Here is an 11,992-nt window from a genome sequence, read left to right on the forward strand (position 1 = left end):
CGCGCTTACCCACAACCCCGCCCACAAGAGGAGGCGCGTTCCGGAGAGGGAAAACAGACCGGGCGCCTCCAGGACCCCGTCTAGGTGTCCGGAACATCCGCCTGCTCAAAAACAGATCGGGACAAGCTGTGACAGCCAAGCCGGATTTGAATAAATGAAATTATTTGCACACTGATTGATGCTTGTGTCCGCGTTAAGTCTCCGTGCGGTGGAAATTAAAGGAAAGGGTCGGGCGAGCTCCATCAGGCACTGACTCGGACGGCCACGGGTTCTGGGTTCGGAGGTGGAAGGTGTTTGAGCTCCGAGTTCCAAGAGAGCGCCGCGTGGAACTTTGCACCTCGATAGGTTCCGAGGCGGGCCGGTGGAGTTTCCAGGGGCTGGGCTGGTTTCCACGACATTTGCTGTAGGTCGAGAGAGGAGTGCAGATCAGGCTAATGAACTAGAGGAGTCCCAGCCACGACCCGGAGCGGTCCCGCCCACCTGCTGCAAGAGGCCGGGCAGAAAGGTGTGGGCTGGCGGACCGGTGTGGGGACGCGGCTGTGAGAACAGAGCTGGCTTGTGGCGAAACGGGCGTGATCACAGGCGATCACGAGGTCCCAGCCGGGCGTGCGTGGTGCGCACCTGTCATCCCAACCCTTGGGAGGTGGAGGCTGGAAGAGCAGCAGAAGGTCAAAGTCATCCTCGACTCTGAAACGAGTTCGAAGTCAGTCTGGGCTACTGGAGAGCTTGTCTCGGATTTAAAATTGTTCTTTTTTACTTCTTCGAATAAGTATACTCTGGGCCCGGGATACTTGCGGAAGTCTTTACTCTGGTTTTCAGAAGCATCCCCAGTTATCTGCCAGGGCTGTAATCCAGTTATCTGTATAGGATTCAGTACTTGGAGGGGGGGGGGTCACATCTTGTATGAGCTCTTCCATTTGGTTCTGATCGTTACAGAAGTTGACGTTCAAAGTTTCTGCCAAACACGTTAACAGTGATCCACAAACATGAGGGTCTTGGGGAGATGACTGCAAGAAGTCAGGCAGGAAAACGGCCCCTCGTTAAGATGTGGGGTATAGGGTCAAGTACACTAATGCAAATCTTTAACCCCAGTTATTAAGATAAAGCACGAGGGAACCTTGGCAGATTCCGTGGCAGGCAGACAGAGCTTATGAGAAGTTTTATTAGAAAGGGAAATGGGGCGGGAAGGGGCGGAGTAAAGGGACTGAGAGAGGGGACAGAAGAGGAGAGGGAGACTGGAAAAGTCCTGTATGCCCCAGGGGAACAGCAGGAAAGAGAAAGAAAGACATCCTAAGTGGGCAGAGGTCTTTTAAAGGGATCATTTGAACCTGAGTGCAGACTAGTAGTCATGGAGTCCTGGGCTGACCAGAGTACTGCCTGAGTACAGTCTGAGTGCAGGACCTGACAGAGACAGGCCAGCATAATGCCTGAATTCTTACACCAGTACTTGGGAGGCTGAAGCAAGCCAATCTATGTGAGGTCAAGATCGGCTTGGTCTACCTAGAGGAGGTTCCAGGGCAGAAAAGGCTACACTGTGAGATTCCCATCTCAAAATTTAGAAAAAGGTACTGTTACAACTGGAAATCCCATGGATTGGCTTTGTCATGTGCGTTTTGCACACGAATAGTCTATCACTTCTGTCCCCACTAACAGTGAGAATAGTCACCGTTAACTCTCCAGAAAACAGCGTGGTTTTACATTTCATGAGGATAAAGTGCTAACTGGTTTAATACATGGATATTTATTTTGCAGATGGTTTCAGAATCAGGGCTTTTTGTTTTGTTTGGGGGGGGGGGTTGTTGCTTTGTTTTGGTTTTGGTTTTTTGAGACAGGGTTTCTTTGTGTAGTCGTGGCTGTCCTGGAACTTACAGGGTAGGTCAGGCTGTCCTGGAACTCAGATCTGCCTGCCTCTGCCTCCCCAGAACTGGGATTAAAGGCATGTACCACCACTGCCCGGCGTTTGAAAATATTTTTACGTTTATCAGCAATTTCACACTAAGGGGCTGGAGAGATGGCTCAGAGGTTAAGGGCACTGGCTGCTCTTCCAAAGGTCCTGAGTTCAATTCGCAGCAATCACATGGTGGCTCACAACCATCCATAATGAGATCTGGTGCCCTCTTCTGGCCTGCAGGCACACATTCAGGCTGAACATTGTATACATAATAAATACAATCTTTAAAAAAAATTAGACTAAGCAATTGCTATTGTACACATTTGTATGTACACAGTAATCAACTGTATTACAAGTTAAAACCGAAAAATTGGGGTCAAGTGGTAGCGACACTTGGGAGGCAGAGACAGGTGGATCTCTGAGTTCGAAGCCAGCCTGATCTATAGAGGGAGTTCCAGGACAGCCAGAGCTACACAGAGAAACCCTATCTCGAAAAGGAAAAAAAGAAAGGAAGAAAGTGGGGATCATGTCCTTTGGTACATTGTTACATTTACATATGTATGTATTGCTGATATTAGTATTAGCAGAGATTCATTTCTCCTTGAGTTAGAACTACCCCAGGGCTGGAGAGATGGCTCAGCTGTTAAAGGCTAGGCTCACAACCCAAAGTAGGTGAACTACTGCCCCACCCCCTGCCCGCCTTTTTTTTTTTTTTTTTTTTTTTTTTTCCAGAGATCTCATGAATCCCAGGCTAGCATCAATCTTTTTCTAACCGAGGATGACCTAGCTGTCTACTTCCAAGTGCTGGGATTATGGCTGTACAGCATCAGGTTTTATGCGGTGCCACTACTGAGTCAGGTCCCGGCTGGTACAGGAGTTCTCATTGAGTCCTCACCCAGTGGATCTTGTTTATGTAACTCTAGAAACTGTTCTAACCAGTTCTTGCACCCTGAGTGAATGTTGTTATCCTTCCTGGTTCCATCCTCGAAAGCCAGGTTCCAGAAGAGTGAGAGTGAATGGGATTTATTAAAGAATTCTTGTGTGGGAGAGGTTTCAAGGCAGGAATACTCAGTTGGTGGTTCCTTTTGTTTGGTTTTGTTTTGTTTTGTCTTTTGTTTTTCTATAGGTTTGGAGCCTGTCCTGGAACTCACTTTGTAAACCAGGTTGGCCTCAGCTCTGCCTGTCTCCGCCTCCCAAGTACTGGGATTAAAGGCCTGCGCTGCCGCCGCCACCACCCAGCTTCCTTTTATCTTTTTACTAAATGCATGTACATGTGCTTGCATGAATTTGTTTATATAAAGAGTTTATTTATACTGTGTACACACTGTGCCCCAGCAGGTCAGAGGACACCAGATTCCCCTAAAACTTGAGTTACAGGTAGCTACTGTTAGGTCTCAAACCGAGGACAAATGGCTAACTTAAGGTGTCTATTTAACATGTCAGAGTGGATCTGTCTGCCAGGTTCTCCCAGCACCCCTCAGTCCCTACCTGTTACAGGGTATGGCTGGGATATCCCTTCCTCTACCCTGAACTCTCTCAGGCTCAGGGCTGGACTGCCCTTCTCCTAACTGCTCTTCCCTGTATAAGCCAGCCTTTTTAGTTACCAGGCACTTTCGTCTGTTCTTTGCTCTCCTGACTCTCCTCTCTCCCCACCCCTGGCCCAGTTCAGGGACCCTCCCAAGATGTCTCTGCCCCTGGTTATGCTCTATGCTCTCCCTTTTATCTACAATAAACTTGTTGTTTACCATACCTAGGAGCGGCCAAGTCCGTTTTGTTTTTGTTTTCCATTCGGTTATGAGCTGCCTAGTGTGGTTGCCGGGAACACAACCCGGGGCCTTTGCAGTAGCAGTGCAGTAGGTGCTCTTAACTATAACAGGTATTTCTTTGTATCACCAGCTCCCAAATAATGACACAGAGACTTCTTAGTAATTATGAAAGCTTAGCCTTAGCTTAGGTTTAAGCTCAACTAGCTCGTAGACCTTAAATTAGCTGATTTCTATGTTCTGCCTCATGGCTTGTTACCTCTCTTTAGTACTGTACGTCCAACTTCCCACATTTCTCCATAGGAAATCTACCTCAGATTCATCCCCTCTCTCCCATTTCCTGTCTCCCAGAAAGTTCCACTGCCGTCTCCTGTCTAGCTATTAGCTATTTAGCTCTTTATTAAACCAATCAGAAGGTGTCTTGGGCAGGTAAGATAAAACAGAGACATCTTCATACAATGTGATCAAATATCCCACAACACTTAAAAGCCCCAAGTAGCTCCCATTTTAAGGGTTTTTAAATGGTTTCATTAAATTCATGTAACTACTTAACATAAATAATAAAATTGAATTCTGGCTGGCATTCTTAGTATCTTTTCCCTTGATTAAGCATTAATTTAATAGATTTAAATCTTTTGGTTTGGTTTTGCTGTTATTGTGGTTATTGTTTGGGATGTCATTGGGTTTTCTGAGACAGTCTCACTATGTAACTCTGGCTGTCCTGGAACTATATAGACCAGGCTGCAGAGTGAATTTGAGGCCAGCCTAAGCTGCACCCAAAAGCCTATCTTTTTTTGTTTGTTTGTTTTTTGTCTTGTTTTGTTTTGTTTTTTGAGACAGGGTTTCTCTGTATTGCTTTGGAGCCTGTCCTAGAACTAGCTCTGTAGATCAGGGTGGCCTCGAACTCATAGAGATCCACCTGCCTCTGCCTCCCGAGTGCTGGGATTAAAGGCGTGCGCCACCCATGCCCAGCTCCAAGAGCCTATCTTAAGAAAAACAAGCAAAAGAAAAAGTTAAAATCCATGCATAAAATGATTACTCTGTATTCTTCATTTTCTCTCCAGAAAGACGATGGGTGATGCTGGCCCCAGGATGGAGGTGTGCCCTCATTGTAAGAAGCCATTTAAGCGATTAAAATCCCACTTGCCACACTGTAAGATGATAGGATCACCCACATCTGCCGATCAAAAAGTTTATCAGTCCAAGCCAGCTACACTCCCACATGCTAAAAAAGAGACAAGGCCTACCAGAGACCTAACCAGAGCTGAAGGAAAAGAGCGAGAGATGGAAAATGCAAAAAGAAATGCAAAATCAGCAGAGGGCAGACCAGAATGGACAGCTGCCACCTTTCCACTGCCGGGAGGAGTCTTGGAAAGAGCAGGTACAACAGAAGCAGGAAGAGAAGCCAGCGATCAAAATCAGCCCTCCTTCGAAGCACTGAGACACGCCAAGATAAAGGTGGTTCTGCAGAGGGGGACAGCCCCTCAGGCTCGTGCTTCTGACGCCACCTCTCCCAAGAGAGAACCTGACAGAGATGTGACTGAATCCAAGGGAAGTCCACGTCATCCCTCAGAGACCAAAGCATCTTTACTGGTTGGCTCAATGGAACCAGCTTCATCTAATGAAGGCAAAAAATATCCCTCGGTTGCGCATCATGCTAAACCAGCCATTTCTGCAAGTCTGAAATTGGATACAGTTGATCCCCAAAGACAGAAGCTTCTGACAAAATTACTAGACGTGCCTGTTAGTGATTGTTATTCTCCAAAGAATGACAGCCATGGGGTTCAGGGAGGAAGACCCTCAATGTTGATCAGGAAGGGCAGTTCCCATGATGGAGACCACCTCTCAGGAGTCCCCCTCGACCCTGGCAAGGAGACTCAGGAGAAGTCCAAATCACTCTTCTTGGGCCTTCACAACACTCCACTGGGTAAAGCGCAAGTCAGAGAGCACCAGGAACACGGCCAGACCAAGGGAAATCCTGCCACAGAATTACAGGAACAGGCTTGCCTGAGCCGTGGTGCTAAGGATCCCATTTTACCCCCAAAGGCAAAAACACAGGCAGCCCTTGCACTTTTGGATGTATTTACTCCAGCAGAGGGAACTTCGAGTAAGCTGCTCTCTGTACCAGAGACAGGGCATCAGCACCTTGCCTCTCTGGCTGTGAAGTCTCCGGAAGACAATTCCCAATTCTGTGGCCAGAGTCAAGTCCCTACCATAACACTATTAGTGGGAAGCAAGAGGGACGGTCTGGAACCCACGGCTTTCCGCCAACCCCATGCAGCCCAGACAGGGTACCACATACCGTCATATTCAGCTCCATACCCCGGGTCTAAAAGCTCTTTGGTCAGTCATGTTGCTGCCGACTCGGGTGCTGCTCCCGGGTCCGTGGGACTGGAGTGGTTTCCCGAACTCTATCCTGGTTACGTTGGTCTAGGAGTGTTGCCAAGGGGGCCTCAGCATTGGAACTCCATGGCTCAGATGCCTCTTCCTGTCACTTCCCAGGGTGCGAGTGTCTCGAAAGGTAAGCAGGCTCATTTACAAGGACCACCCCGCCCCTCCAGGATGCTCTTTGCCTTGAAGTAGAGGTGAGAATCACTCTATTTTATTCATTTAACATATTCTCACCTGCAGAGTCTACCCCTCACTTCACTTAATTGACCAAAGAGAATTCTGTCCAGAGTGATTGTAGTGATCCTTCTCCCTTCTCGTCCTTGGAGAGTTGAGAGTTATAGTGGGGCAGGCTGCTGAGTCCGATAGCCGCTGAGTTTCTATACTGCTCTATACGCTTAGAAATTCCATGGGCAAGCTGATACCATGCTAGTGCACCCCTGCCTTTAACCCCAGGCACTTGAACACAGAGACAGGCAGATTTTTGTGCTCAAGCCTGGTCTACAGAAGGCGTCCCAGGACTGCCAGGATCTACACAGTCTTGAAGAAGAAAAAGAAAGAAATCTGATGGGAAAGGCTACAAGGGATGAGTCTAGTGTTCCTGAGAGGCAGGTAGGAAAGAAAGGCCTGTGGGTACAGTGACTGTGTCCTCTGCACTCCGTCCACGGTCACAGCTCAATTTCTTTGTGTAAGTTCCCCTGACCCTGTACTCGGAAGTGAACCACGCACGCGGTTCCCAGCAGCGCTGAGACTACAGCCCAACAGTAGCAGTTTTCTAGACGTTATGCTTTGAGTTGAGCTGCATCTCAGGCTTTATGATTTGACTTTTTTTTTTTTTTTTTGGTTTTTGGTTTTTGGTTTCCAAGTCTGTGTAGGTATTGGTAAACTGTGCAGGAGTGCAGTGCCAGGGGAGGCCAGAAGAGAGCCTGGAGCTGGAGTTACAGGTGGTTGTGAGCCTGGAGCTGGAGTTACAGGTGGTTGTGAGCATCATGTGCTGGGAGCTGAACCCAGGACAGCATGCATTCTCTACCCCTGCAGCCCAGCCATCCCTCCAGCCCCATGTTTTTCTTTTTCTTGTTTGGTTTTAAGAGACTTTGGCCTTGCACAAATATGTACTGTGCGATTCCTTGCATGCCAACATGTTTTTTTTCGGTTTTTGAAGGGTTTTTGTTTTTTAAATATATATGTGTGTGTGTGTGTGTGGTAATGTACATGTGTGTGTTAACTAATGCCAAATTCATGTGGCATGTGCACCGCGTGCATGCATTTGCCCCTGGAAGCCAGAAGGAGGTGCCTGATCCCCAGGAACCATAGTTCAAAATGGATATAAGGCACCATGTGGCTGCTGGGAACTCCACAGGAGTAGCGCGTGCTCTTAACCACTGAGCCCTCTGTGGCAGCCCCCAATGTGTTGTTTTTCATTGTTATGTATATGATCATTTCACAGCAGCCTTCACCACACCTTCTAACCCCATCTTAGTTTATCCTTCATCCCAACAAACCCAAACAAGACCAGAAAACCATGGCCAGTGGAGATCACTGTGTGGTTTGAACGCAGAGGAAAACACGAAGAAGAAACACGTACCTTCTTTTCTGGTTGTACTTGTTACCTGTGTGTCAGTGTAAATAGGAAGGTTCAACCAAGGCATGGCAGTGGATCACTGAATAAGGATGACTGGCAGGGAGTAGGGCTATTTCTAACATGTGCACAGTGCTCCAAAATGACAGCCTCTTGAATACCGACATGGGTATCTTCTGTCCTGGGGAGATGACCCCAAGCCTAATCCCACATGGTAGGTCACAGTCAAATCAGGCACGTTTTAAAAAAAAAAAGTCTTCAGAACATGTTGACAGGGATCATCTGACAAATGCATCAGAAACAAAGATGAATTTTGGGAGCTGTCGATGCAGCTTGGTGGTAGAGGACATGCAGACACTTCATTTTTAACATACGTAAGATCCCGGGCTCAGTTGCCACTGGGGTAGGGAAGCAAAGAACAGAGAGATTCCATATTTGGTTCTGAGTATGGGGCCTAAGATAGCCCATTATACATATGTAGATGGTCAAAAATTATTTTCAGGCCAAAATCTAAACTCTTTAGTCCATGCATTTCAGGGTACTCGGCCTATAGTAGAAAGTCCTACTTCTTGCTAAAATCTCAGAAGATGATAAAACATGGCTTGCTTGACCAGACACGTGCACACAGAGGGGGCAAGTGATGCATTTATCACAGTGCAAGGTCTCTATCAGTAAGAGCTTTGTCCTGAGGCGGATTTTACTTGCCTGTGTAGTTTAACTGCAGCCCAGTGAGGTGCCCATTGATCCAGCTGTCGGGGTGTGCTTTTCCTGAGGCCCAGCTATTAGGACGTGCAGCTGGCTGCTTGGTGGGAAGGGGTGATTCTAGGTTGATTGTCACAGTGACTTCTGTTTGGAACCGTAGTTCCTTGGTGGGGACGAAGTTCGGCTGATAGCAGGAGTTCGGGACCCCTGGCGCTTACAGCTTCCAGCTTCCCTCTAATGCGGCTCTTGGGAGCTGTGCACAAAGGTGAGGCCGCTGTTATTGACTGGTGGGTTCTCTTACTGGTCCCAGGCCTGTGGAGGCGGTTCTCTGCCTAGGCTGTTTAAACAAGGACAAGAGAAAGGAGTGGTTGTCATTGTCTGTTTCCATTTCAGAGTTGGGTGTCACTCAGAACCCCAAAACTAACAGTAGCAGCTCGCATTTATTATGCAGCTCTCACTTCTTAAAACACACCCCTGCCACCTGCCCCCAACCCTCCCCTCCCCACAGTGATCAGCCAAGGCATTGCTGAACCTCAGCTAACCAGCCGTATTCCCCTCCGCATCGCTCCAGAGGTTAACCCAGCTCCCAGTGTGGGAATTTACTCAGGCCCTCCGTAGCTTAGTTGTTGTCTATGGAAATGTATATACCTTGTCTAGACTGCACTTACGTAGGCCCGGAAGTTCTGTGATTGAGTTCATTGCCCAGGCTAGCAGGGTTGCCTTGAGGAGTGTGCACATACTGGGCCACGCCCCTGCCCCTAACCACGTGATCTGCCTCTCTTTGCGCAGGCTGGGTGAGATGCAACACCACCGTAAGGAAGAGCGGTGTCGGGGGCCTCACGATGCTCTTCGCTGGCTACTTCATCCTGTGCTGTAGCTGGAGCTTCAAGCATCTGAGTAAGCCTCCGTAATTGGTAGCTTAAGCAACTAGCCACCGCCCTTCCGGGCTCTGGTGGTAGTCATACCCGATGCGCGAGCTGTCGTTGGGGCTCCATTATAAGTCTGCAAGATTTGGCTTAGATTTACATATCTGCCCATTAGTGATATCATTGGTGGTCCAGAGGCCTTGGGTTTGTTTGTTTTTCCTGCTTTAAACGGTTCCCTGCTAGGGGGAGGTGCCCTCCTTGGCGCCTGCAAACCCCTTTTTCATAGTGGAATAGAAGGGCTTTCTGCGACTTAGAACAGGTTTAAAGAGTATAAAAACGGGTCTGGAACTGGAGAGATGGCTCAGTGGTTAAGAACACTTGTCACACTTACGGAGGATCCAGGTTCAGTTCCCAGCACCCACATGACAGCTCACAAGCATTCAGAACTTCAGTTCCTGGGAATCCAACGCCCTCTTCTGACTTCTGCAGGCACCAGGCACACACATAGTGCACATACATACATGCAGGCAAAACTCTAATTTAATAAATCTTTTTTTAATGTTTAGAAAGAAAAAACTCAGTTCATAGGAGACTACCCACCCCCCCCAAAAAAGTGTAACATTTTCCCATAATTTAAGAGGTGGCAGGAGCCTTGGCTCTTTCAGATGGAAACTCGGTGTGTTGTGTCTTGGAAAGGCAGGTGACTCAGCAGGAGTGGGCCTGCAGCACACCTCTGCAGGGCTGAGCATCCTGCCATAGACACCAGCTCTTGTATCAAGCATTGGGACATTCGTGAAAGACGGGATCCCAATACAAATGAGAGGCCCAAGAAACAGAATCCTGTCTCCCTAAAGATGGTGCTTGCTCCCAGCTGAACTAAGCCCAAGGGTTATTTGGCCCCTGCAGTTGGTAGTGGACACGACATTGTAGCATTGAGACGGGGGGTCTCACTCTAGCCCAGGTGCGTCCTGTCCCGCCTCTGCTCCTGGAGTGCAGCTGAACATATATATTTTTCATCCCTGAAGATGGAAGCAGGATGTCCTTAGGCCCAAGAAGATTTCTAAATTTATGAAGCAAAAATGTCTAAAAAGCAAAGGTTCTCATGTTTGTCTGTCTGTCTGTCCCAAGAGCTGCAGCGCTGGCGGAAGTAATGCTGAACAGGTCTGGGAGCCACAGAGGTGTGTGACGGAGACAGCTGCACACCGAGGCCACACTTTAAATTTGTACTGGGACATGGAGGGCGCAAACAATAAAACTGCTGAAGCCACCCTTTTCCTCCTTCCCTGGTTTTTTCTTTTGTTTTTAATAAGCTGGAGAACATTCTAGCCTTTAAAAAAGAAATGGGGCAGGGCAGCTGTAAATCTCAGCAGCTGCTGAAGGGAGGGCGTGGGGAAGAGTGAAGTCATCACAGGGCTGTAGCCCTGGCTGGCCCACAGAGATCTGCAGGTGGCCCACCACCTGCAGACTGGTGGGATGAAGAGTGTATGCCACCAGGCCGGCCGGGTTAAGTCACATGCCTTTCATCGTGGAAAGAAGGGCAGGGCAGGAACCTGGAGGCAGGAGCTGACGCAGAGCTGCTTACTGACTTGCTCAGTCTACTTTCTTACAGAACCAAGACCACCAGCCAAGGGGGCCCCACCCACCATAAATCACTAATTAAGAAAATGCTCAATGGGCCTGCCCACAGCCTGACTTTTGTGGGAACGTGATCTCAATTGACTCTGATGACTCTGGCCTGTGTCAAGTTGTCAAAATTATCCAGCACGAAACACCTTTTCTCTCCAGTGCTCAGTGTTGAACCCTGAGAGCCTCACCACACACTTCATCACCACACACTTCATTGCCACCCTTTAATACCTAAATTCAGAGCTAGCCCACAGAGAAACCATGTTGCCTGGAGATGTTTTTGTTTTTCCGAGACAGGGTTTCTCTGTATTGCTTTGGAGGCTGTCCTGGAACTCGCTCTATAGACCAGGCTGGCCTCGAACTCACAGAGATCCGCCTGTCTCTGCCTCCCGAGTGCTGGGATTAAAGGCGTGCGCCACCAATGCCCGACTTGCCTGGAGATTTTTACCAAGGGCATTTATGCCACATGGGAAAAGCCCTGTCCTTCTCAGTAAGGAAGGAATTTTCAGGACTATAAGCTGTTTTCCGTGGCAAATGGCATTTTCTGATACTTTTAACATTCTGGTTAGAAGTGGTACTAGTGTAGTTTGATGACCCCTCAATCCCAGACGGTGTCATCTTACCAAGTCCAGGGCAAAAATGAGAGTGTGTTAATGAGTGTTTGTTTGACATTGGTCTAGCTCTGTAGACCAGGCTGGCCTTGAACTCACAGAGATCCACTTGCCTCCGCTCTCCCGATTGCTAGGACCAAAGGCGTACACCACCATGGCCCAGCTCCTTTCTGAACTCTAAAATTGGGACAGCTCTGAGCCTGGAGGAAACGCTTCACAGCAGCCCACACTTGCACCAGCTAAGACTTGCATGCCAGGTTGCCAGGGACCTGCTTGGGGGGGGGGGGTCTCAGGTCCCAAAGATGTGTGGAGTGTGGGGGGCGGCACAACACCCAATCTGAGGGTGAATTGGATGGCTGCCAGCAGCCTTTAATTGAGAAAAAACATTACACATGGGATTATATTGGAGACAAGGGGCATGTGAGCTGGGGTGTGCTTGAGATCAGGAGTTGAGACCGATAGCCTTGACCTTGACAGTAGGCACCAATCACGTTAATGAAAGGGCCACAAGTTCTTGCTACAGATAAGAATGGATGCTTTATAGACCAGGAACTTTCCTCAAGCCC

The 11,992-nt window shown here is 48.5% G+C and overlaps 1 protein-coding gene across 4 annotated transcripts; it reads left to right on the plus strand.

Moving 5' to 3' along the window:
• Nucleotides 1-331: 331 nt before the first annotated feature.
• Nucleotides 332-10,456, plus strand: CUNH17orf80 (chromosome unknown C17orf80 homolog). Of its 4 annotated transcripts, none has more exons than XM_051179837.1 (5): nucleotides 332-505; nucleotides 4,719-6,175; nucleotides 8,484-8,588; nucleotides 9,113-9,220; nucleotides 10,318-10,456. In XM_051179837.1, the coding sequence occupies exons 2-5, from the start codon at nucleotides 4,726-4,728 to the stop codon at nucleotides 10,338-10,340; spliced, it is 1,686 nt and encodes a 561-aa protein (XP_051035794.1). In that variant the 5' UTR covers nucleotides 332-505; nucleotides 4,719-4,725; the 3' UTR covers nucleotides 10,341-10,456. The 4 variants fall into 4 exon arrangements, with proteins under 4 accessions (XP_051035794.1, XP_051035811.1, XP_051035803.1 ...); XM_051179854.1 differs by lacking the exon at nucleotides 332-505 and adding an exon at nucleotides 570-707; XM_051179846.1 differs by lacking the exon at nucleotides 332-505 and adding an exon at nucleotides 570-703.
• The last annotated feature ends 1,536 nt before the right edge of the window (nucleotides 10,457-11,992 follow it).

This window comes from Phodopus roborovskii, unplaced genomic scaffold (assembly GCF_943737965.1).
Source record: "Phodopus roborovskii unplaced genomic scaffold, PHOROB, whole genome shotgun sequence".
Taxonomy (NCBI): Eukaryota; Metazoa; Chordata; class Mammalia; order Rodentia; family Cricetidae; genus Phodopus; species Phodopus roborovskii.

Bases quoted from the DNA above. Each gene is read 5' to 3' on its own strand.
- CUNH17orf80 (XM_051179837.1), top strand. From the start codon at position 4,726: ATGGGTGATGCTGGCCCCAGGATGGAGGTGTGCCCTCATTGTAAGAAG. The intron at 6,176-8,483 runs GTAAGCAGGCTC...TTGGAACCGTAG, and splicing joins GGGTGCGAGTGTCTCGAAAG to TTCCTTGGTGGGGACGAAGT. The intron at 9,221-10,317 runs GTAAGCCTCCGT...GTCTGTCCCAAG, and splicing joins CTGGAGCTTCAAGCATCTGA to AGCTGCAGCGCTGGCGGAAG.